The 27,650-nt window shown below is 36.6% G+C and overlaps 1 protein-coding gene across 2 annotated transcripts in view; it reads right to left on the bottom strand.

Annotated features, from left to right (window-relative positions):
* Positions 1–27,650, bottom strand: part of BRINP3 (BMP/retinoic acid inducible neural specific 3) — a 444,317-nt gene that overhangs the window by 248,933 nt on the left and 167,734 nt on the right. For both annotated transcript variants that reach the window (XM_056110519.1, XM_056110520.1), the window contains exon 3: positions 7,919–8,109. In XM_056110519.1, coding sequence (XP_055966494.1) covers positions 7,919–8,109 — 191 coding nt within the window. The remainder of the gene's footprint in view (positions 1–7,918; positions 8,110–27,650) is intronic.

Below are 27,650 nucleotides of genomic sequence, written 5' to 3'. Positions count from 1 at the left end.
ACCAATGTTATCCTACACTGGCAAGTATTGTGTTGAGTAAAATTAGTCAGTCCAAGCCTACTCGAATTGGAGTCGAGCATCTTCCACCCAGATCCTCCAAATTCCAGTAGGCAGGGGTCACACCCACCACCTGGCCCCCTGGCGCCGTGTAATCCCATCAGCGGCCAAGACTCAGAGACTATAAAATCCAGATCCCGGAACCGCGCGGCCGCACGGTTATCACAACTTTTCTTTATGACATCTTATTATCTCATTCCTACTTTGGACAAACTTGCAGGCTATCGAATGTAGCCTGCCCACAGGGCAGAGTCTGGCAAACTCCCCGTGGCGTACCCAATATGCCAAATACCAGTAACAATGATGGGTCTCATTCTCCTAAAGAGCCGTGAATATAATCTCAGGGCTAGGATGAAAGAGACGTTACTGGGGCCTGCTCGAGGCAATCGACGATTAACAGGATGATGAAATGAAATGAAATGAAAATTAGTCAGAGGGAGAGGGACAGGCACAGAATGATCTCTTGCATAGGTGGGATATAAAGAAACTCTATACAGGAGTAACAAGTGCCCAATGCAATGGGAAGGAAGAGCAGGAGAGGTTCTCTTTAGTTGGCTACTTGCTACTGGGGCTGTGGTGACACTCAGCAGTAGGGGAAGAAGTTAGAAAGGGACCATTAGGACAATGATGGAGGTAAAAGCGTGCCTGCTCTGGAGGCAGGCTGGGTGCTGATAGGGAAATTAGGGATACTGGTAGAAAGAAGTGAACACTGATGAAGAAATTGGTGTTGGAACATGCATGCCTGAAATTTAGTAATGAATACCTGAATACATTGTAACTGAAATTCATGATGATTAAAAAATTAAACTAGAGGGCTGGAGCGATAGCACAGCGGGTAGGGCGTTCGCCTTACAAGCGGCCAACATGGCCGACCCGAGTTCGATTCCTCCGCCCCTCTCGGAGAGCCCGGCAAGCTACCGAGAGTATTCGATATGCCAGACACAGTAACAACAAAGTCTCCAATGGAGACGTTACTGGGCCCGCTCGAGCAAATCGACGATCAACGGGAGGGCCTTTACCTTAACCTTACCTTAGAGTGCCCAAAAGGGGAGAGAGAGAAAGAGAGAGAGAGAGAGAGAGAGAGAGAGAGAGAGAGAGAGAGAGAGAGAGAGAAGCCATAGTTAGGCTGGGGGGAAGGAAACTGGGGACATTGTGGGAAATGTACACTGATAGGAACAGGTGATGGAACACTGTACGACTGAAATACAATATGAACGACTTTGCAACTATTTATACAATATGAACGACTTTGCAACTATTTCAGTGATTAAATAAAAATAAAATGAAATAAAATAAATAAAAGACTGTCTGGACAAGTCTCCACAATTATAGAAATGAGTCTCTGGGCACATTTAAAAGATTGTATTTTTGTTACTACACAAAAAACATGTTCTCATCTTTTTTGAGTCTTTGTCCTTTGTAATTAATCTTGAATCCAAATCTGATACTTTGTAGCAGATAACTTTACTGTTGTAAGGAAGAGTATTATAAAAACATTTTAAGGAAACCCTAACAAATGTAACTTGCCAGGCTTTGCCCTGCGGGTGAGATACTCTTGGTAGCTTGCTGGGCTCTCTGGGAGGGGCGGAGGAATCGAACTCGGGTCAACCATGTTGGCTGTGTGCAAGGCAAACGCCCTACCTACTGTGCTAATGTTCCAGCCGTGGAGTATCTCGCCCGCATGGCAGAGCCTGGCAAGCTACCCGTGACGTACTCGATATGCCAAACACAGTAACAACAAGTCTCATGATGGAGACGTTACTGGGCTTGCTCGAGCAAATCTATGAACAACAGGAGGACCGTGATTACCGTGATTACCTAACAAATGTAAACTCTCTCTCTCTTTTTACATTCTTTTGTCCTCTTGGTATTTCTGTATTCAGAATTCATGCACACTTTCCTGTCAGTATTTGACATCTATTGTACTATAATAAAATATATTAGAAAAACACTCATAAAATATATGCCATAGCTAAAAATCAATACATCCCAGGAGTGCAATTTTTTCCAAGATTGATTCTTTAAATTGAGTAGCTTATTTTAGATATTTAAGCAGTGATGGAGTTTAGATATCATTATCCAAAATAGAAACAGGCTGAATTACTATATTGATAAATAGCTAGAAGTTATAAGATGAAATAAATAGGGAAAATGACATATATTGAACAAAGTTTCTTATAATTTATTCTCCCCTATAGGAAGATAATTCAATCACTGGCTTTATCTATTATAAAATATTCCATTAGAGGCTTCAGATATGCTACCCCAAGTTTTATGTCTATGCCAATAATATGATGTACTGAATAACTCTTGTGGAAAAAAGTCATTTTTCATGTATATTCCTTCCATCATTTTAACATTGGTAGTGAGTATTTTACACTCAAGTTGTTTTGAAAAATGGTTAAATTAAGTTGAAGATCTAGTTACTTAGCAAGCTTATGGTGCAAAATGCTTTTTGTTTAAAATATTTGCTTATGTACATAACATATTCAAAATGTATTTTAGTTTTTTCTTAGTCAATTAAAGAGGAGAAGAGAGAGTGTGTGTGTTGTGTGTGTTTGTGTATGAGTATATATGTGTTTTGTGAGAGAGAGAGGTGAGTGAAAGATAATTTGCTCAAATTAAGTTTTATGAAGTCTAACTTTCTTCAAAATGGACTGATATAATTTTGCATTCAAACAGGTAAAGCACTTGAAGCTAAAATATATTTAGCAGCAACAAAAAATGTTTAGTGTAATCACAAGGACAATAATTTTTGCAGTGCCTAAATTCATTCCTGGTATGCATATTTACAGTACCTAGTTTATATCCTTAAGCTACTTAAATAAGTTCCTGCATTTTAGCTGAATTATTAACATTATACCACACAGATTACTGAAGGAAATATTTAATTTAAAGGAGAAAAACAATTTTAACAGAAATAATACACACACTAAATATATGAGATACTCAGGGTTATAGGTGAGGGAGGTTAGAACTCTCATTAACTCACCACTATTATGAGTATATCTGATCATAGTGATAATGTAGAAAAAAATCATGAAAACTATTAGTGGGAATGCAGATTGGTGTATCTTCTAAGGATAATATGTAGATTCCTTAGAAAAACAAGGAAAGAATGGAAATATATGATCCAAACACAACATGATTCTAGGCATTTTTCTGAAGGACATAAAAACACTAATTTGTTTTTATGACTTACACCCCTATGCTTACTGTATTGTCAGTCACAATAGCCAAAATCTAGAATCCACCTTATGCCCCTAGATAGATGAACTGAACAAAGATACCTTGGGTATATATACTCAACAAAACATTATTCTGCCAATTTAAAATTTGAGATCACAACTATTGGTAGAAAAAAGAACAAGCTTGCAGTGATTAAGCTGAATGAAGTAAGTAAAAGACAATTACCAGATGGTCTCACTCATATGTGAAATATAAATAACTAAAGCAAAGTAACTGGCAAAAAGCAATGAAACGCCATCCTTAGGTCAGTTAGAACTATGCTGGTTACTGAAGCGAAAGAGGTGGAATGAATAGGTGACATTTCAGTATTTTGGTGAAAGGATAGCACTACAATTTTGATTTTGTGTATGGTGACAAATCCTGTACACATGCACACAGATGTTTAGCTCTACCTCTTACATTCTTTAAAGTTATAAACAAATGGGAAGAAATGCAATGCTTAAGCTGGACTTTAAAATAATGGAAGAAAATTTGAGAGAACATATTGTCATCATTGACATAATCAAGCTGAAGGTGTTAGTTAGTAAAATAGTTTTTATAAAACAGATGTTACAAAATAATCTCTAATAATAATATTAAGGGCCAGAAACTTATGTCCAAAGAGAAATATGTTATCAAGTTACATATTGTAGGAACTGGGAACAAAACCATCTCTGAAAACTTTGCCTTTTTATCCAAAAAAAAAAAAATGGGATAGGACCTCCGCAGTAGTTTTCAAAGGGCCTGGAATCCACTTTGCAGTGAGGCTTGGTTCATCAATGCAGGATCTGACTGATGCTGTGGTCCTGCTTGAATGAAGGATGCTTTGGGAGATGATGGGGTACAGGAAATGCACTCAGAGTCTATTGCATGCCATCATGCACTGTTTCTAATTTTTTGAACTTTTTTCCTATTTTTTTATCTTACTTCAGAATTTATTGCATGCAAAAATTGACATAGGTGGAACCATTTTTAAATGGTGCCGCAGTTTGCAATACAGAAAAGAAAGAGAAAAAAATCTTGACTGATTTCACTATAATTGGGCTAAGCCTTTGTAAAGGGCCAAACACTTAATTCGTAGAAGCCAATAAGAGATTCTCTTCTCTTCTGATAACGGACCCAATAAGAGATTCTCTTCTGATAACGGACCGATAAAGTTTTACCTTCTATTTCTGACTCCACTTGCTCATTATCACCTGCTTCCTCATCCTTCTTTTATCTTTTTTCCCCTATAAAATAACCTTGAGTTTTTCATCTCCTCAAGACAATGGTTTGATTTGAGGCTTCCATTGCTTCTCGTCAAATTTTGATACTTTGATCTCATAAATACACTTTACCTTTTTAATGGTCTCTGGATATTTAAATGAGTTACTTTACCAAGAATCGGGCTGGAGCGATAGCTTAGGGGATAGGGTGTTTCCTTATGCGAGGCCGACCCGGGTTCCATTCCTCTGCCCCTCTCAGAGAGCCCAGCAAGCTACCAAGAGTATTTTGCCTGCACGGCAAAACCTGGCAAGATATCCTTGATGTATTTGATATGCCAAAACCATTAACAAGTCTCACAATTTGTTGTGAGACGTTACTGGTGCCCGCTGGAAAAAAATCAATGAACAATGGGAGGGCAGTGCTACAGTGCAGTGCTACTGTACCAAGAATATGCATCTTCCACAGAGCCCGGTTTCATAATTATCAAGGTATTTCCACAATCATTGACTATACTACTATAATAGCATAGATGTACTGCATATGTAGATAAAGTCAGAATATGGTGTCATTAACACCTTCCTACATTTATAGTAATATCATGGCTTATTCTACCATCTTAAAAGAAATTGACCTAGAGAAACATTACAGCAGGTAAGACACTCACCTTGCATGCAACTGACTTGGTTTCAATCACAGGCACCATATATAGTTATCCAAGCTCAATCAAGAGTAAGCCTTGAGCACTACCAAGTTTGTAACTAAAAAAACTTACAGAGGTCCTGGACAAACTCTTCAGTTCTGGCTGGCAGTGGACCTAGGAGTACTGTACCTCAGTCCCCTTGAGCTATCTTCTCCCCCCTGCTCATCATTTCAAAGTGTCATGATTGGTGAAATAGGGAATTAGGATTTGAGAGCAGGTTTGTCAGATCCCTTTGTCTCATCACTTTATCATTATTTATTTAGAGAAAAGGAAATGGAAAATTGTCTGTGATAATTACTAGCCTTCTTGGCTGGTCTGCACCGCCTCTACACGCCTGCCTTCTGTGGCTCCTAGGGGCTATCTGCCTTGTTTCCTCAGTGTATAAGGAAACTCCTCCTTTAGGGCCTTCCTGTGCTTACTCCCTGAATTTTGTTCAAATCCCGATTTTCTCCAACCTGAATCTTTATTTTTTAATTAATCCATTTGTTTCTCTATTTTGGATTCTTTTATTTGGTCTTTTACTGGGATTTGATCTCAATTATAGTCCATGTATATCATAACCTAGTGGCATTCACGTAGTGAACTGGACAACCTCAGCCTGCTAAAAAACATATAGTTTCACATATCTGTTCAGTTAACAAGTATGACAACAAACTATTTTCACAAACCCTTCTGTATCCCCAGGGGATAAAATGGTGAGAGATGCAGGCAAGGTACTTATTTTCTAAAAAAATAGGTAGGAGTGACAGATGACAAACATGAAAACAAATAAAATAAACTCACAGGGTACATGCTATGAAGAATACAAATGAGATCCTAAAACAACAGGTTAATTGGCTGTGCACTCCACACTCTTTCTGGTCAAATAGTGAGGAAAAGTTTCTCTGAGAAAGGAATAATTGAGCAGGTAAAAGTAGAGAATGATAAGAAGAGAGGAAAGATAAAGTCTGAGACGAAATCTAGGGTCAGACCTTCAGATCATGTTCTACCAATCAAAGCAAGGTATTTGGATTTTAAGTCCCATGTTTTAATTGAAATGGCATGAGATAGGGTCTGTATTCAGTTTTTGTTTCCATTGTTATTTTGTTGGCTTGCTTGCTCTGCGGAGTGAAATTTAGCATTCATGGAGAAACATGGTATTACTTGACAGATTTATTGAGTTTGAAGTAAGAAGTTTCGTTTGTGTTAGTTGCGGCAGTCATGCTAGCATAGCTCTTCAGGAAACTCCAATGAGACATATTGACAGTCTGGACTGAGTTTACAAGAATAAAAAGTCTCAGGACTGGAACGGTAGCACAGTGGGGAGGGCATTTGCCTTGCACTCAACCAACCCAGGTTCGGTTCCCAGCATCCCATATGGTCCCCTGATCACAGCCAGGAGTAATTCCTGAGTGCAGAACCAGGAGTAACTCCTGAGCATATCTGGGTGTGACCCCACCACACCCCCCCCAAAAAATGAAAAATCTCATTTTCTAGACTGGTGATAAAGAGCAGGCAGTTTTTCCTGAAACACTGGTGCAATCAACCTTCCTGTCTTTGGGAATCTGACTGAGTAACTAGGAAGGAAGCAGAATCCCTGCTCCCAGGGCTCTCCTAGCTAATATTTTTCAGTGCTCCTCATTAGAGGAAAAAATTTTGTCCATTTCTAAATGGAATAGTTGGACATTATTTGAAGCCTGACACAAAACTAAACATCAAGAATAGTGGGATGTTTTGAATTTTAGGAAAATGTCTTACATATTCTTCAGTTACATATTATTTCCCCTAATGTCATCTAATGTATCTTAAAAGCTGATTTTAGAGGGGATATACATACCCAGCAGTGCCCAGGGGTTTACTCCTGGCTCTGCAGTCAGGAATCATTCTTGGCAGGGCTCAGGAGTCTATTGGGGTGCAGGGATGGAACCTGTGTCAGTCATGTGCAAGACAAGTGACCTACCCACTGCATTATCATTCTCACCCCTTAAAATGTTAAATTTTATATTACCACAATTAAAATAGTCAATTGTCTAAAATCAGCTCTTTACTTTATTTAAAATAAAATAAAAAACTGAGAGAGATATATAATTAATCTCTATTTTCGCAGTTGCAACATAATTTGTGCTTATCATTCTTTCCATATAATGGACATTTGTGTGGGAAATATTAAAATAGTGACCAATTTAATATTAATCTTTCAACATTTAATACAGGAAAATTTGTCTGCTCTCTATAACCATATGTGACTTTCCATAGTCATGTTTAAATATAATTTAATAATTATCTTATATGATAGAATAACAAATTTACCTGAATTTGATGCATGCAACTTTAGATTTTAAATTGTTTTCAAGCACAAGTATTATGCTCATTTTATTTTTTGTCATTTTTCTTTCAGGGTCCACACCTGGCTATATTAGGGCTTTCTTCTAGTTTGGTGCTCAGGGATGACTGTTGAGGACTAAGGACCACATCCAATGCAAGAGGTTGAACCTGGGACGGTCGCATGCAAGGTTGCACACATCCTACCCACTATATTATCACTCTGTCACAGGCTGATTTTCTACTTAACATCATAAATAGCATACAAGGCACTTAATGATAACTCAATAAACAAGTATTTCAAATTCACAGTTGAAATCTAGAATTACTCAAAATTCAGCTATATATATTAATTGAAGTTTTACCCTGACTTACAGAGTTTTATGCACAAGCACACAGAGCCACAAATATTTAAAAGAATCATACCTCCCAGAGTAGCAGATAGCAAGAAATGTGTCCCATATTTCTTGATAAGATTTTCTGTAATTTGTTGAAGGGTAGGTCGACGTCCCAAAAGTCTTATGTTGCGGAAGAATTCGGGGGCAAGAGGCAGAGGGGAGCCAAGGAAATTTCTTCTCTCAACTGCAAGGTTATTTACTTTCCAGCGGCCAAACTCCCTGAAAAGCAAATTTATTTTATTCATAAATACAAAATCTGTGTGAATGTTTTCATTTGAAAAGTGTACTTGGTAGTTCAGAAGTGGTCACTATATCACAATAATCCTTGCTGGGAAAATACATAAGATGATTTGAATAGTAGAAGAAATATTTATAATTAATTTATCTAAGAGCAAATATTCAAACACCAAGTAAAGGAAAAATAAGCATCTCAAAGTAAATAGCTTCCACTTCTTCTCCTGCCTCTCCCTTCCAATAAAGATGCATACATAAAAATTATTTCATTAGGCACCAAATGTAAATGTAGCATTATTTTAAAAAGGAGGAAAAACCATAAAGCTAATAATTTACAATTTTCTGAGGGAAATCATAAAACACAATTAATTTATTTTCATAATTCTAATTGTTTTTTCTCTATTCATTTTATAAATCCCCCTTTATTAATATTATTTTGCTTTACTGTCTTCTTACAGCCTATTCTGTAACTAAAGACAAGAACCCAGACCATGGACGAAGGTTGGTGCTAATTTATTTTCCTTCTTATAGCACAGCCTTGCATCAGCCTGAGATCCAGTGCTCAGAAAATCCAGGTGGCAGGATTAACTCCCAGAGAGACTAACAGCTGCTTTCGAGAGACTGGGAGGGTTATAGTATTTAGATTATGTACGTGTATGTCCACAAGTAGATATTTTAAACATTATCAATAAAAGAATTAAAACAGCATAAATTTTAGTATGGTGTGTTCTAGTAGTTGAAATTTAGTAACATGGTGCTTCTGAGAAGTTATCTACTATAACTAAGCTAATTTTTTATTAATTCTACAATTACAGGATTAACCTCAATGTCTTGATTTTTCTTTATGCATGGAAAAAAGATAATTTTACCAAATAAAATTAACTTGAACCTGAACTGTGGTATATCTTTTTCAAGAGTTTAAGTGTAAAATTCATTAACTCATATGGGTATTCTTAGAGTTTCATATGTGAGTTTCAATATCAGATTTTAGGATTTATGTGGTCAACAATGCACATTCCTAGGTGATATTTTCTGAACCGCATAACTTTTATATATATACATATATATATATTACATATGAATAAATATCAGGAGAGTCAATTCTAGATTTTCTTTTGGTTATTATTTTTAGTATGGAGTATTATAATTTTAGGTATAATCCAGGTACAGAGACTATGCTAATCTTCTCTCTCTTCCAGATTTGCGCCATTTTACGACAGTGCGAAAACAAGCACACTTACATTTCTTTATAATAATTTAAAATAGAAAAATGCATGATCTCTTCCAACATAAGTATTCACAATTTCTAGTTTTTCTCTTAAATATGACAAGACATGATAGGAAAGAGCTATAACAAATTTGCTATTTTCTCAAACCAGTTTATATATAACAAAACAGCTTACCCATTTGTATGTAAATTTCTGTACTAATAGAATGATTGCCAGAAAGCTCACTTTAAGTAATTTAGATAACTGTAAGAAAATTTCTGACCACAGAGTCACAAGTTATATTGGAAACAAAGGTTTATGGTTTTATGACTATGTGGAGGCTTTCAAATGATTGTATGTGCCAAGTCACAAGTAAGTCTTAGCTTATTTAACACAACTATTTCACTCAGGTTGCCTTTTACATGAATGTGACTATTCCATTCGGTCTAAATTGAAAGATACTTTCTTTTTACTTGAATGAGCACCCTTGAAAGAGGTTGGTGGGTATAGTGGCCCTCAGAGAGAACTTCCTGTGTGTTTTTCTCACCTCAGTCTGATAATCTTGATTAGTTTTTGCTCTCAGTTCACTTCCGAACAGTTCAGTTGAGCAAAACCACTGAGCTATCCTACTTGTCTAATTTTCATGTAACAACCAAAATTTAGGGGCAAAGTCTTCGGGGGTGGCATCAAATTAAGCCTAAAATAAAAATAAATGGAACACACTGAAGACAAACAAGTAAGCAAATGAAAAATAGACCCACAATTGTTAGTGAGTGCAGGAAATTATTTTCTTAATTTCAAGAGATTTATGTGATACTCTTCTTTTAGCTTTTCCTCATATTTTATATAAAGAATGAAATGAAATTCTCTATTTTCTTTTGTGTATGTGCAAGTGCAGTTTGTTTACGTACATGCTGACTTGAAAGTTGTGTTTCCCCCTCCCCCCATTTATAGAAACCACGTTTGGTTTTTGTCGTCAGTTAAATGTGTCCTATTTTAATTCCTAAAAATATTTCATAAAATCTAGAAAGAAGGTAATGAAATATTTCTGAGCAATGGTGATAAAATCACTTTAAATAAATAAATTATCTTTAGGCAGTGCTACACTGTGAGAAAGAGTAAATAAAAATATAATGTCGCTTTCCTGGGAATGGAGTAAGATTACATTTATAGTGTTCATAGTCGGTATGGTAATGTAGTTTACTCTGACTGAGAAACTGTGTGCCAGTGCACTTAGCCTGGACCTACTTGGATGGACAAGTGGATAAAGTGAAAATACACTTACATACAAAGCTACTGGGACTGTAGGGGTACAAATTGGTTGATTCATTTAAGTTCTAATAATATAATCTAGTACTAAATGGAGCATAGTGACTTGAGGGTGACAAGAAGGTAGTAATGAACAACGTGGCTGCACAAAAATTGGAATGTTACAGTTTTGTTTTTCAAAAATTCCTGAAGATGACATTTACTTAGTTCTAAACTGATACTGATACTTAGTTCTAAACTCCACAGTTTGGAAAATAAAACAATGGAATACTGACAGCTAAATAGGCTGCGTGGTATGGCTGTCAGATTGAGAGCAGCTTGGCTAAAATTATCTCAAAATTATATGTGCATGCATTTTATTATATTGAATAAGACACATTACATGTTACCAAATGCTATATTCTCTGATATCTACAAAAAACATAATGAAATCTTCAAAAGACATAAGATCTTCTCATTATAATCTTGAGCACTTTAAATAAATTGGTGAAATCATTAGTGATTAATGTAATTCTGTGTCTTTAGAAATATCGCTATTTTGTAAAGCACACAAATGAGCTATAGCTAGTCCAGACAAAATATTACTTTGAAAACAAATGGTCGCATTTTTCTTTTTTGGCTCTAGGAGTCTCTATTAATTGATTGGAGCTAGAGGTTGGCCTGCTAAAACTTCTGACTTATGTCTGTTGTGCCCACAAAGTATGTACTTTAAAATAGTATTTATTATAGTTATATCACAAATAAAAGTTAGTATCACGTCAATAAACGCCATTTAAATAATGGTTACATTATTTGAAAATTGTCATTAGCCTTTTCTATTTACATTTGAATTCTATGTAGTAATTATTAAATGGTTTTTGTACAGATATCATTTCATTATATAGAATATAGCATTTGATAACATGCAATAAGAAATAAAGTAAATAAATACTTAAATGCACACTGTAAATTTATTTTTTAAATTTTTTTTTTTGCTTTTTGGGTCACACTATGAATTTAAATTGTAGTAGAATCTAGAACTTTTAGATATACATATATAGTCAGTTCCTTAAAAATATGAAACGTACAATGTACCACTACTGATTTTGTTTTTGATTAATAAGAAAGGAAAAACAGTACCGAAAATAGATTGACAAAATCAGATGATGCAGTATTGAAAAACACTTAATTTTAACTTCTAAATGCTATATTCTCTGATACCTACAAAAAACATAATGAAATCACTAAGTTTTCACTAAGTTTACTTTTAAAACCCCCTGAATGCTACTATTGCATTCCTTTTTCACAATGATACATTTGTTGACTTATCATTTCAGTTATACCAATATGCACTAAAATGTGCAGACACAATGGACTATTAAGACCAAGTGTATTACCTAAGTACTGAGCTAGTGTGAGTAAATCGACATGTGGATCATAAACGGACTTGCCAATCTTTAATAGCAATAACTTAATCGCATCTTTAAAAGCATACTGATCTTAAGAAACGATGTTAATAACTTATACTACCTCCCTATAATTAAATTTTGTGTGTTAGATATAAAATAAGTTTTTTTAACGATCTTTCCTTATAGCTCCCACATCTCACAATGATGCAATTTTCCATTTGACCAGTAAAAGGAAAATGTTCCTAATGACCTGGGGATGTAGCTCTGAAACTAGTGTTTTAAAAGCAGCTGAATGCTAAGCAGTTGGCAGGTTAAAGAATCTATTCTCTTTCGACTTCCTGCCCTTGATACACTAATTCTTTAAAACAAACCCCCTCCCAAAAAGAAAGAGAAAGGAAGGAAAAAAAGAATCAACATTAGGCAGGTTTTTAATTCTTGCGAGATGTTTTTGGAGGAGGGTATGCATTTTCCAGAATGAATCTCTGCAAATTAAATATTGCAAGAGAAGCATAATCACACATAAACAGTAAAATATTTACAATGCAATGTTGCTGAGGCTATTAATTACTGTTATACTAGAATGGGCCACCAAACTAAGAGTGGATTAGACAAATTTGCATAATTTCAATAAAGCATTAGATTCCACTGCCAATAATGAAGCAAGAATAGCCTGTCTCTATACCCTCTTGAATGAGTGCTGGAATAAAACAGATGGAAGTAGGCTACTGAGAAATTTTACAGGGCTGGAATTGGTGGTGATAAGGAATATGGATTTCTAATGTTTTAAATATTTAAAGATTTATGGTCAAAAATTATTTAACTTTGTCTTATCTAGTTTTACTTTTCTATATTTTAGTAGTTTTATTACAATTTCAGAAAAATATCTCAGATTACGTTATCAAATAACTGTCATATTCCTAGAGATCATTTAGCAGCAATATGATAGTACTACATATTTATACCCATGTATCTGTGCATTATCTGTAAGTTTACCATCCAGGCATAATTATTTATTCCATTTAAACAGATGTTAGCCAAAGTTTTATTAAAAATACATCTGCACTTGTTCTTAATTATATTCTATGTTGAGAGAGGAATTATCAAGTGAAAGCCTTTCTATCTAAATTTTAAAAATACAATTTCAAATCTGCTGTGAATATTTTCAAATAATTATAAAGATTATGGAAACTCAGTGCCTTCATCTATTCATCTTTCTCTTAGTATAAAAAACTATATTTCAAATTAGAAGTTATAATTCTTTGATATCTTAGTATCATAGAGCATATTAAGTAAGTTTTTATTTTGATCCTCTCCAATAATGGAAGGAGGCAGGCATAACATATTATTATTAATTCTATTTATTAACACTATTATAGTTGATGTTATACAATTTTTTGGTTTACTTTTAGTATACAGAATCACTGCACTTCATCATCACTGAAGTACCTAAGGCCCTACACCACTGAACCTATTTAATTTCTAGTCCACTTAATTCCCCCCTCATCTACTTCTTGGTAATCTGAGTGTTACCAAGGACAAATGTTTGTCAAGGCTAAAGCTGTATATTCTTTTTTTCTGCTTCTCTAATCACCATAGATGAGTGAGATCACCTGGTGTTTGTACTTCTCTCTCACACTCATTTCACATGAGGCTCTCCAGTTTCATCCAACTTGCAGTGAACCGCATGATTCCATCCTTTATTACAGTTCCATCCTGCTCCATTAATGTTTATATGCTACCTCTTCTCCATTCATTGATCTATTGTTATATATTTTAGCAGTTTCCATATCATGCATACCACATTATTGCCATATGAATGTTGATCTAATTTTACCACTTGCCTCTGTTGAAACCCCAAAACCACAGAACTCCTGCAGGAGTGAGATTCATCTCTGAATAACACTTCTGCTAATTAAAAAAAATTCTAGAAGCTTCATAATTGAGGTTATTTATAATCAAGCTCAGGTGGAAAACAATTCTCTTTTATGGAAGAAATCAAACTTAGAAAAAAAATGATTATATATATATACTGCCTGGCTGTCCTCGCTGGGGCCGTTGGAGGGGAGCGGATTGAGCTTTCCTCCCCGCCCCAACCAGGGCTCCGGCAGCCAAAGACCTCCAGGACCAGTCACCACCATGCTGAGACCACTCTCCGCACACATGAAGGTATTGGCAGAGGGACAAAGCCACACGGGTTCCGGGGCCAAGATCTCCAAGCCTACTCGGATCGGGGCTGAGCATCCTCCACCCAGATCCTCCAAACTTCAGTAGGCGGAGGTCACACCCACCAACTGGCCCCCTGGCGCCGTGTAATCCCATCAGCGACCAAGACTCAGAGACTATAAAAACCAGCTCCCGGAAACACGTGGCCGCGAATACCATCTTATTATGACATCTTATTATCTCATTCCTACTTTGGACAAACTGGCAGGCTACCGTTATGTAGCCTGCCCACATGGCAGAGTCTGGCAAACTCCCCATGGCATACCCAATATGCCAAATACCAGTAACAATGATGGGTCTCATTCTCCTAAAGAGCCTTGAATATAATCTCAGGGCTAGGATGAAGGAGATGTTACTGGGACCTGCCCGAGGCAATCAACGAATAACAGAATGATTTGTGATTTGTGATTTTGTGATATATATGTATGTATGTATGTATATATATATATATATATATACACACACATATGTATGTGATTGTGTGTGTGTATATATATATAGAGAGAGAGAGAAAGAGAAAGATTGAAATATTGGTGTATTGGTTTAAGTGTCAAATTTTGTAAGAAACTTAGATCAAAAGACTGTAAAGAAAGTGCTATTTGTTGAGATTAAAAACAGAGAATGAACCATCAATTCCTTTTTTGGTGGTGCTCAGGGCTTACTCCTTCTTCTGTGCTCAGCGATCACTCCTGGTGGGGCTTGAGGGAGAAAAAGTGGTGCCAAGGACCAAACCTGGAAAGCAATCTCCCTACCTGCTGTACTATCACTATGACTCTAAACCAAGATTTGTTCATACCGGGTTGGAAGATGGAAGGGAAATGCACATGCTTTGCATGAAAGAAGTCAAGGTTCACTGTCTGTTCTTCATAGTGACCTAGTAGCCCACCAAAATTTCCCTAGGCAAAGATATGGAAAAGCCTCTGAGACCAACCTCGCCCTCACATCTAATAATTAACAAGAACAAACTTTCTACCATACAATTTAGTGGCACATAATATAGAAAAACATAAAGGTAGCCACATTGTCTCCACATATATTTTTAAATGAATTATATATAGGTAAAAGGTAAAGGCCCTCCCGTTGATCGTCGATTTGCTCGAGCGGGCCCAGTAACATCTCCATTGGAGACTTTGTTGTTACTGTGTCTGGCATATCGAATACTCTCGGTAGCTTGCCGGGCAATCCGAGAGGGGCGGAGGAATCGAACTCGGGTCGGCCATGTTGGCCGCGTGTAAGGCGAACGCCCTACCCGCTGTGCTATCGCTCCAGCCCTATACCTATTTCAATATACCATATTTCTAAGTTGAAAGTATTTTTTGAAACATTTTTGTATAAGAAGAAACATGGGGGCCTAGTCTGTTTCTAAATGGAAAACTGTGGTTGCTGTTAAACATACTTATTAAAAAGTATCACATTGTACAAATATAATGAATATTGTAATATGGATATAAATCCAAACCAATTATAACAAAAGCAGAAAGAAATTGCTACTATATGCTGTGATTTACTCCTGACATTTTGAAATATTCCTCATATCTCACAGAAATCAGACTTCTTTTATCACGAGTTTAAGCCATAGCCATTAGAAATAAATAGTATAGGATTACAGTCTGTCTATAGAAGAAAACTTTAATACTTAAATATTACTTAACTATGTGCAAGTGCCCATGCATATATTTTCAAGAATATGTAGAAAATATGCAGCTTTCATTTATTAATTGTTCTGCATATTCTCACTAGAAAACAAAATTAATTATGATTATAATATAATTTCTGAAGGTATGTACTGTTTTTTGCTCATTTAAATTTTATTTTAAAAATAAAGTTTGGCATTTTGGCTGTTAATTTGCATATGTAACACAGACTGGTTTGGTATTAATTTACAAAGTGACTAAAATTCAAAATCCCCATAACCCTTCAACTATGTTCCTAAGTTCTATCTCTTTTTCAAAAAAATTTAAAAAAAAGTCTTGAATGACCATAAAATACACAGTTGCAAAGATCGTCATGGTTGAGTTTCAATGAAAGTATGTACTTTTCCAGTGTTTTTAATGGTAATAACTGGAGATAAATGCAAATTTAAAATGGTAAAATCTAACATAAATCATCAGGGCTTACAAATCATCAGAACATATATCTTTCATGTGCAAGATCCTGGGTTTGATCCCTGAAAAAAACACAGCCCTCTGCACCACTGGTAACAGACAAGGTGGCCCCTGAGTGTAGGATAACATTGGTTTGTCCTTTCTGTCTAGCCTCAGGTAGTTTAGGCTTATTAGGTTGTTCCCATCACAGTGCTCCCATTCCTCTGTGTTTATTTGTAACTTCTTTCTCTGTGCTCTGTTGACTTATAAATATTGTTTTTCTCTTCTCCTTAAGCAATTTGCATAGTTTATTCAGAGCAATGTCCTTTTTGTATGGACACGAGGAGACAGTAAATGTCATGCTTTTGTAACATGGGACTTTATTGATTCTTAGTGATATTTTCCTCCTGGGCATCTGTTCTCTAGATCTAAGCCTCAACTGCCCTTACTTCCTAGCACCCCCAAAGGCAGGCTCCCGATGAGGGACTAGATTGAGCTATGTGCTACCCTGGCATCAAGATGGGCCTCACCAAAGTTCCTAATGCTTAACTATAAGTTAAGAGCTTGGTCATGGACAAATGCTGTTATGATCCAAAAAATAATAACTAGATTCAGATCCTGCTAGGTTTAGTAATTAATAATCTGGTCTGAGCACTGTACTTTGAGTCTGCAGCAAGATGTTCCCAGGAGAACAGCCCTACAAGCCTCAATGTATCTCTTACTGTATCCATACACAAATAACTAATATTAGGATGTTTATTGAGTTATTGGACTGAGGAAAGGAGAAAAACAATTAAGGTGTTTTGCTCTAGGGCAATCCGGAAAGGTTTTGAAATACCCCTAGGTGATGTTTCTGCCCTTGAGATTGACGGGCAGTCAGGAAGGGCTTTCTTATGTTGATTTTGCTACCAGACAGGGTGTAGTGTGGGCCCAGAGGGCAAGGAGTGGAGAGACAAGTTGGGGTGAAGAGAGAAGTGGGGGAGAGAAAATCAGAGAGCTGGGATTGAAGAATGAGGGGGTAGGAAGGAAGAGTGTGTGAAATGGGAGAGACGGGAGAGTTGGAGAGAGACAGGAGTTGGGGAGAGAGAAGAGAGAGCAGGGACCAAGATGGAGTGCTGAGAGATGAGCGGGAGAGACAGGAGGAGACAGGAATGAGAAGCAGTGTGAGACTAGAATGGGGGGCTCAGAGAGACTGGAACAGGCGCATGGGGAGAATGGAATAAATGGCAAATGATCAATCAACTGGCTCATTACCTCCTTCGTCTGACTCATGGTCCGGGCTGCCCGGGCTGGGGGAGCAGCCTGAGGACCCCCGAACCTGAGAGGTGAGGGGGAGAACTGCCGGGGCCCTTCCCTAGCCACCCCAGAGATTATACATCCAAACACCAACTGAAGCATTCCTGACCCCTTCCGACACCACGGAGGACAGTCCTCCCAATAATAGCCACAAAAATATAGTAAAGGTGTCATGTCACCATCAAATGTATAGGGCATTTTAAGCATTATTATCTACCAGTGATGACATAAGAGTTGTAATAAATAAATAAGACGTTAATTTTTAAAATATGAGCAATAGTAGCAGATGGAAATTAAGATTTTGTTAAGCTTAATGGGAAAACCATACCTGGGAAACTCCTAGAAATTCATTTGAATTAAATGTTATAGAAAGATTAATGATTTGATTTGCTCGAGCGGGCCCAGTAACGTCTCCATTGGAGACTTTGTTGTTACTGTTTTTGGCATATTGAATACGTCACGGGGAGCTTGCCAGGCTCTACCGTGTGGGCGAGATACTCTCGGTAGCTTGCCAGGCTCTCCGAGAGGGGTGGAGGAATCGAACTCGGGTTGGCCATGTTGGCTGCGTGCAAGACAAAAGCCCTACCGCTGTGCTATTAAATTAAAATTTTTTAATTTAATTTTTGATGATTTGATATCCATATAAACATATGTTAAACGCCCTAATGACCCTTCAAGCAATATTCTAAAAAAAGAATGTTTCATAGGAAAGAATGCAGATGAAGTTAGAATTAGTGTGTATGTGAATTTGAAGATAACCACATCTTTTTTGAAGCTCATCTATTCATAAGTCTGTAATAAGATAATAACAGGTACTATAGTTAATGGACTAATAGAGAAGGATTAAAATACAAAGTAAATGTTAAGAAATAGAGACACATTTTTGTGTAATTATTAAATTAAGATTAAAAAAACACTGAAGTTTTAACACCAGAATTCAGATGTTTACTTTCATTATTCAGTTTTGAATGGAATTATATCAAGTATTATAAGAAAGAGCATTGTTCATTCTGTTTTGAGTTTGGCTAACTATTTTATAAATTAGATATTAGAACTCTTCTGAAAGAACTAGGTCAATTAAAAGTTACTAAAGCTAGAAGAGCAGATGGCACTGAATTCAGGCAACTAAAATTAACTACCCTGGGTTCGGCTCATTCTCATTATTCAATTATTCATATATATATACATATATATATGTGAAAATCTGGAAAATCAGAAAATTGCCACTAATTTGCCCCATCAATGGAAGATGACTCAGTTCCCCTAATTACAGACTTAGACACAAAATGTGTCCTTTCTTTCCCCTTAGGTATTTAAAAACACAACAGACTCTATAATAAAAATTTAGTAATAAAAAGAAAATCACAGATAATTCAATTTTTCCTTACAGATAATTTAATTTTCCTCAAGTAAACATTCACATGAAAGTTACTAACTCATTTGTTAGAAAAATAACACTAAGTGTTAATAATAATACATCAAAAAATACTTTAAAATTTGAAACATGCATAGAAAAGAAATCCTGTGCTAATACATTTTTAAACTAACCTTTTGAATGTGAATGAAAAACTATCAAATATTCCTATTTTTCCTGATATATAAAATGAAACATAGGCACATTAAAGATTCATATTTTTAAGATTCCTAATTTCCTCTTTTATACTTGACAATGGGCTGGAGTGATAGCACAGTGGGTAGGGCGTTTGCCTTGCATGCAGACAACCCAGGTTTGATTCCTCTGTCCCTCTCGGAGACCCCAGCAAGCTACCGAGAGTATCCCGTTCACATGGCAGAGCCTGGCAAGCTCCCCGTGGCGTACTTGGTATGCCAAAAACAGTAACAGCAAGTCTCACAATGGAGACATTGCCGGTGCCCGCTCGAGCAAATCGATTTACAATGGGAGGACAGTGCTACAGTGCTATACTTGTCTAATTATAAGTAAGAAATTTTCACACTTAAAACTTTTAATGTAAAGTATATCTCTCGATAGCTACTATGTGAATATTACTACTATTATTTTGTTTAGGTTTTGAGGGGACATTATCAGCCTTGTTTCCTGTTGAACTGCTTTTTAAGTACCATGTACACTTGTTTTTTGGAGACCCACACCCTACAGGTGCTCAGGACTTACTACTGTCTCTGCTCAGGCATAACTCCTGGTGGGTGTTGGGGAACCATATAGGGTGCTAGGGATACACTCCCAGTTGACTATGTGCAAAGCACAAGCCCTACCCACTGTACTATCTCTCCTGTCCCTGATTTTTTAAAAAAACATATTTTGAGGAACAATATCCAAACAATATTCAGTGAAAATAATTATGACTACAAACAACCGTAAATGTGTATCTCTTCCCTGACTAAAAGTTCTTATTAGTTCTTATTAGTTATCAGCTGGAGCGATAGCACAGCGGTAGGGCGTTCGCCTTACAAGCGGCCAACATGGCCGACCCAGGTTCGGTCCTCCGCCCCTCTCAGAGAGCCCGGCAAGCTACCGAGAGTATTCGATATGCCAGACACAGTAACAACAAAGTCTCCAATGGAGACATTACTGGGCCCGCTCGAGCAAATCGACGATCAACGGGAGGGCCTTTACCTTTACCTTTACCTTTTAGTTCTCTAAACATTAACTTTTATGATATGATGTAAATTAAATATATTCAAGTTAGGATCCATCTCATCTTCAACAAATTATAAATAAGCCTTGATCAGTGGAACCACTCTGGGGCCACAGAGAGTTGAGCTCAGAGACTACTCCTGGTTTAATGCTCATTGGATGTTTTTGGTACTTGCAAAGTCTCCAATGTGGTGCTAAGGGTTGAACCTGACTGGTCTCCTATATGCAAAGTACATGTTTGGTCCACTGAGCTCTCTCTCTGGATGGAGTAGAATTATTTTGTGAACCAGAAACGCAACTGATAGCATTTGAGCAGGGGATTCAAATCATTAAGACCAAAGAGTGACTAGAAGAATAGAAGGTTGTTGTATAGCACTGTGGCTGCAAGGCGGTCCTGGATTAAAATAAACCATTTAGGAGATGACTGAGGCATTCTGGTTGTGGAATCGTGTGGCAAATGGTAGTATTTATAGTAAGAAAAGACAAAGAAGGCAAGAGATTTATACAATCTGAAGAGAATGGCTCCTGGATTAAATGCAACAATCTTCACACACTTTCCTCAAAGAAAACTTGGGGCTGGAGCGATAGCACAGCGGGTAGGGTGTTTGCCTTACAAGCGGCCAACATGGCCGACCCGAGTTCGATTCCTCTGCCCCTCTCGGAGAGCCTGGCAAGCTACCGAGAGTATTCGATATGCCAAACACAGTAACAACAAAGTCTCCAATGGAGACGTTACTGGGCCCGCTCGAGCAAATCGACGATCAACGGGAGGGCCTTTACCTTACCTTTTACTAGCAGACTCTTTATAACAATCGATACAAAATAAATTATTTCGATTCCACATCAGGGGCAGGGTTTGGGGTTAGGGATGGAAATATAGTAGTAGGAAGGTGTAATGGTGGTGGGATTGGTTTTCAAATATTAAGTGTAATCAAATATTGTAAAAAAATTAAAAAAAATAAAATTTAAAAACAAAAAAAATCGCCCCAAAAAACATGAACATTGCATAATTGTAAATGTATTACCTAAACCAAGTAATAAAAATAAAATAATATTAGTTTCTGTATAAAATAAAAAAAACAAATAAAAGGAGTTTGTTAGGAATAAAAACAATATTCGTTTAAAATTAATATGTAGTATGTCCTAATGAAAATATGTATTGCCTTTTGAAGAAGTAATAGGATTATGTTTGGGTGAGGGACACCATTCACAATTGGATGCCAGTGTTCTGGTCATGACTATCATCGAATTGATCCAATTTACAATGATGTGAATATCTCAATATCCTGTCTTAGAAAAGTAGGTATTGCGTTTTTTGTAAAAACACACTTACCTTCGACAAATAGTCAAGATTTTCATAGCACTAACAGCTAGATACAAGATTTAAGAGATCAGGTCACAAGAAAAAGTTACATAAATATTGCTTCTCAGAAGTACTTGGGCAATTAAGATGCATAAAATTCATTTTTTTTTAGGATTTATGCCTGGAGCAATTAGTATAAATAATATAGGAGTTAGGTGTTTGCTTTGCAAGTAGCCCACAGTATTTATTAACTGGAATTAGACAAATGTGGTCATACCGATTTCCCAAGAAATGTTTCTATGGATATGCATAGCATTCAGGAAAACAGATTCTTTGAACAACTGAATCTTACTGAAACCTAAGCATTGTTTGACCTAATTTTTGGAAATATAACAATCTATAATTCAATAAAAGCAAAGAAATAAATGAACCAAACTAATTGTAAAGTTGACAACATACTTGAATAGACATTTCTTCTAAGAAAACCTGCAGATATCCAACAAGCATTCAAAAATGCTTAATATTAATAATATTAAAAAAGTAAAATTCAAATCCACAATAAAGTATTACTTTAATATCAATTAGACAGGCTAATGTATGAAAAGGATGGAAAATAATGGAAGGAAGGATGAAAGTAATGTGGATGAATGGAGCAACATTAGTGTAAATACAGAACAAAAATAATTCAGTGTAAAGTGCACAGAACTCTAACAAAAAGCACAGCATAAATATAGTACACTTAGAAATAGTAAAGATATTAGATACTGTTTTATGTACTGCACCATTATTTAAAAAGGAATTTTTAGGGGGGTGAATAGGTAATAAAACGTTTGAGTTTATGTTTCACATATGTGAGTCCTAGATTAGATCTCTGGCATTCTATGGATCTCTGAGCACTGCTAAAAGGGTCTCCATATAAAGTAATAATAATAATAATAATAATTCAAAAATAGGATAAATAGTTCTTTAAAAGGAAGTATGATATATTTTACATTATAACAAAATGAAACTTATGGAAAGTTTCATGTGAATTGTGCTAAGCCACCTAAGGATTTTGTTTTTACAATTATTATTCTTTACTTTACTATTTCAACATACAATATTACACACAGGCTAAGAATATCATACATAAAATGGGACTTTACTGCCAAATACTCATCTAAAAAGAAGTCTATTTCATTACTAGCACATTTTGACATTCATAGATTAATTTTATATGGTAAAGATACAACATATTTCTTTTAAAAAATAATTTTGCTGATGATACTTTTTACTCTCTTTAATTTATAATATATCGATTTATAAATAAAGTAGTAATTATGAAAATAAAGTTAAATCACAAAATACATCACGTTCACTGTGACGGTCCTCCAGTTGTTCATAGATTTGCTCGAGCATGCCCAGTAACGTCTCCATTGTGACACTTGTTACTGTGTTTGGCATATCAAATACCTCACGGGGAGCTTGCCAGGCTTTGCAGCGTAGGTGAGATACTCTCAGTAGCTTGCCAGGCTCTCCGAGAGGGGTGGAGGAATCGAACTCGGGTTGGCCATGTTGGCTGCATGCAAGGCAAACACCCTACCCGCTGTGCTATCGCTCCAGCCCCACAAAATACATCATTAGAATAAGATAATATGTGCATTTTAAATTAATGTAGTGTATTTAATCTTAATCTTCTAGTTTGGAGTATTGTAATTTCTATGAGTTTTATAGAACAAAGTCCCTTCACATACATGACCTATAAAACACAGAATAAACCTGGGGTTTGACGTTTTTGTATGTAGATTTTCCACCTTGTTATTTTCATTTTCCATACATACGGGCTACCCTTTTATTGTTTAAAAAACATGCTGTTCTGGTTAAACTTCTTATCTATTTAAAATAACAATATGTCAAAAGACAATGCGAAGAGTTGCCAAGAGGATGATATACTGAACATTATGCATAGTTGTTCACATGGGGAAAATGTTTGTCATATTCACATCTCCCCTCAATCATATGATCATCTAATCTTTGATAAAGGTGCAAGTAATGTGAAGTGGAGTAAGGAAAGCCTCTTTAATAAATTGTGTTGGCATCATTGGACAGCTACATGCAAAAAAATGGGTTCAGAACTCTGCCTAACACCATGTACAAAAGTAAGATCAAAATGGATTAAAGACCTCAACATCAGACCAGAAACCATAAGGTACATTGAAGACAAAGTTGGCAAAACCCTCCATAACATTGAAGCTAATGGTATCTTCAAAGATGCCACGCCACTGGCCGAGCAAGTGACAACAGAGATAGATAAATGGGACTATCTTAAACTAAGAAGCTTCTGCACCTCCAAAGTAACAGTGACCAAAATACAAAGACAGTCTACAGAATGGGAAAGGATATTTGTCGAATACACATCTGACAAGGGGTTGCTATCAAGGATATACAAAGTATCGGTTGAACTCCACAAGAAGAAAACATCCAACCCCATCAAAAATGGGGCAATGAAATGAACAGAAACTTTCTCAAAGAAGAAATCCGAATGGCAAAAAAGCACATGAGAAAATGCTCTACATCATTAATCATCAGGGAGATGCAGATCAAAACCACAATGAGATACCATCTCACATCTCAGAGACTGGCCCACATTCAAAAGAACAAAAGCAACCAATGCTGGCGTGGATGTGGCGAGAAAGGGATACTCCTTCACTTTGGTGGGAATACAGACTGGTTCAACCCTTTTGGAAAACAGTATGGACGATTCTCAAAAACTTAGAAATTGAGCTCCCATTTGACCCAGCAATACCACTCCTAGGAATATATCCCAGAGAGGCAAAACTGTATAGTCGAAGTGACATCTGCACTTGTTTGTTCATTGCAGCACTCTTTACAATAGCCAGAAACTGGAAGAAAACTGAGTGCCCAAGAACAGATCACTGGTTAAAGAAACTATGGTACATCTACACAATGAAGTACTATGTAGCTGTTAGAAAAGATGAAGTCATGAAATTTACATACAAGTGGTACAACATGGGAAGTATCTTGCTAAGTGAAATGAGTCAGAAAGAGAGAGATAGACAGAAAGATTGCATTCATCTGGGGAATATAAAGTAACAAAATATGAGACTAATACCCAAGAATAGCTGAGATCAGCACCAGGAGTATTACTCCATAGCTTAGAGGCCAGGCGGGCATTCTAGGGGATAGGGCAGCTCAGATAGAGAAGGGAGCACCAAATAAAGCATGTTTGGAGGATCCTCCCAGGAGGGGAGATGCATGTCGAAAGTAGACTATGGACTGAACATGTTTGCCACTCAATGCCTCTTTTGCAGACCACAACACCCAAAAGGAGAGAGAGAACGAAAGGGAATTCCCTGCCACAGAGGCAGGGTGGGATGGGGGCATGGGGGTGGGAGGGATATTATCCATGGTGGTGGAAAATGGGCACTGGTGGAGGCATGGGTATTTGATCATTGTATAATTGAAACCCAAGCACAAAAAATTGTAAATCTACAACTGTACCTCATGGTGTTTCATTAATAAAAATTTAAAAAAAAGAAATATGCAATTTTTAATTAAGAGGTTTGTAAATAGAATAATGTCATGCAATAATACTTAAAGTGCATTAACAATACTACCTGTAATCAAGAATAAAATTTATGTAATGTTAAATGAATTGATAACTTTTTAACATAACTTTGTTTATAATAGATTATACAAAACTGTTACTGAATAAATTATGTTTCATAAATTATGAAAAAAATGTTTGTCATATTCAAGTTTAGATAACCACTAAATATTCTGAGAACAATAATTTTTAGTTATTACCAAGAAGATTAAGCCGTTCTCATGTAAAGATAAATATATATTTTTGTGGTCTTTTCAATATATTCTTATAAATTACTAATAATAGTTAATACTCTGATCTGGTTTGCTAGTGAACATTCCTTACTGGAAGAAATATGGCAAGGTATGTAAAAATACTTAGCACTGTGCCTGACACTTATCATCTAAATGAGCTCCTCTAAAAGACTATGTAAATTATGGGGCTGGTGTGATAGCACAGCAGATAGGGTATTTGCCTTGCACGCAGCCAACATGGGTTAAATTCCACCATCCCACCCATACGGTCCCCTGAGCACTGCCAGGGGTAATAACTGAGTGTAGAGCCAGGAGTAACCCTTGTTCATCACCAAGTGTGATCCAAAAAGCAAAAACAAAACCAAACCAAAACAAAAGACAATGTGAAATACAATTGCTTTTCTTATGATCTCTTTCCTTTGTTACTATTTCTTCAGCCCTCTTTTCCTTCCCTGGCTTAATTCAGGAATTCTGAAATCATAAGACATACTTCTAAGAATACCATAAGTCCTACTTATTCATCCACACTTCTTTACTGCTCATCTTCTCCCCGAATCCATAACAATTACCTTACACAATTTTCCCACTCCAACCCCTTAAAAGTATAAGTGATGGATTAGATCATGATGTATCATAAACCAGTTACTAAATTTCAATACAAATAATGCTTTCAAGTTACTAACAAGCAGCGTTCTACCAACAACGTTGGTGGAGGATCCATTTTTAATTTACTTTTTTTTATTTTACATTGTATTAATTTGCTTTAAGTCAACATGAACTCATTACATTACAATTTAGTTGGATTAGGATTTAGGATTTAGGAAAGTTCTCAACTAAAGCTCTCACCATGAAAGCATGGATTGAATTGCTTTCTAGGCTTCAGTAGAGAAGCTTAAGTACAGCTTAACTAGGAGCAAATATTGTATTACGATCAATAAGATGGGCTGGAGCGATAGCACAGTGGTAGGGCGTTTGCCTTGCACGCAGCCAACATGGCTGACCCAAGTTTGATTCCTCCACCCCTCTCGGAGAGCCCGGCAAGCTACCGAGAGTATCTTGCCCACACGGCAGAGCCTGGCAAGCTCCCCGTGATGTATTTGATATGCCAAACACAGTAACAACAAAACGTCTCCAATGGAGACATTACTGGGCCCACTCGAGCAAATCGATGATCAAAGGGAGGGCCTTTACTTACTTTACTTACTTACTTAGGATCAATAAGGTACTTTGAAAAATTAGTATTCGCACAACAGGATTTCTTGCTAATCACCAATTGGAGACAAATTTAGCTTATAGAAGTTACAAAATTTCTCAAATATTACTTATTACAAAACAGAGATAATTTTAATCTAGTAGTCCTACTTATTTTAACTCTTTATATTGGCCAAATTCATTGAGTCATATGATGTAGAGTTTTGCTTATATGTTGTTGTAAGTTCCCATGGGACCCCAAGGGAAATTCCAGAGCTGAACTCTGCTAATTAGTAACTCTTTCTTATCTGCCCCCTCCCTGGTAAAACCTTGAGATGTAAATCCTGCCCCCTCCATAGTAAAGCCTTGAGATGTAAATCCTGTCTCCACTGTTGACTCTTAATTGGGATGTAAATCCTATCTCCACTTTTGATTCTTCCTTATGTTCCCCTCAGTAATTATTCCCTTATTCCACCCCACGGGAATGCAGGTGCCCTGAGCTGTAAACCACAGAAAGCCGGGTAGATATAGAAGATAATCAGATGTCTGAGTTATGAGATACCCACTAGCCACAATGCCACATGTACATAAAATGCTGATCTTTGAATCTATATGCTAAGGAGTGATGTACTTTTAAATGGATTGGTTAAGAAAGTATATGTTGTTACAAATCTATTGGCTATGAAATTCACGGGCTCTGCTATAACGGCTGGGAAGGCCCGTGTAAAATTCCCTTTGAAAAAGCTCGGGGTCTTGCCTAACCTATCAGACCTGCATGTCTGTGTAGGCGGCTCAACCCTGGCTAGCCAGTCTTATAAGAAACCTTGCTTGCTGTTTGCAGTCTCTGGCATCTCTTTGTCGTTAAAGGGAGATCACAATCTGTGTCCTAACATTGTGAATTCTATACCATACCTCTGATAGATGAATAGCAAAGATCAACAAAACACTCATAAAACTTAATATAAAACAAATAAATGGGGAGAGAGATCTCAGAGCAGTTACATGCCTAGCATAAGCCTGACCTAGCCTCTATTCCCAGAATCACGTGGTTTCCCCAAATCACAAAATGACCTAGAAGTCCCCAAGAACCACCAGGGTAACCCAGTATTC

This window comes from Sorex fumeus, unplaced genomic scaffold, assembly GCF_029834395.1.
Source record: "Sorex fumeus unplaced genomic scaffold, SorFum_2.1 ptg000010l, whole genome shotgun sequence".
Lineage (NCBI taxonomy): Eukaryota > Metazoa > Chordata > Mammalia > Eulipotyphla > Soricidae > Sorex > Sorex fumeus.
The sequence above is the reverse complement of the archived record's forward strand: the minus strand, read 5'-3'. Positions and strand labels throughout refer to the sequence as shown.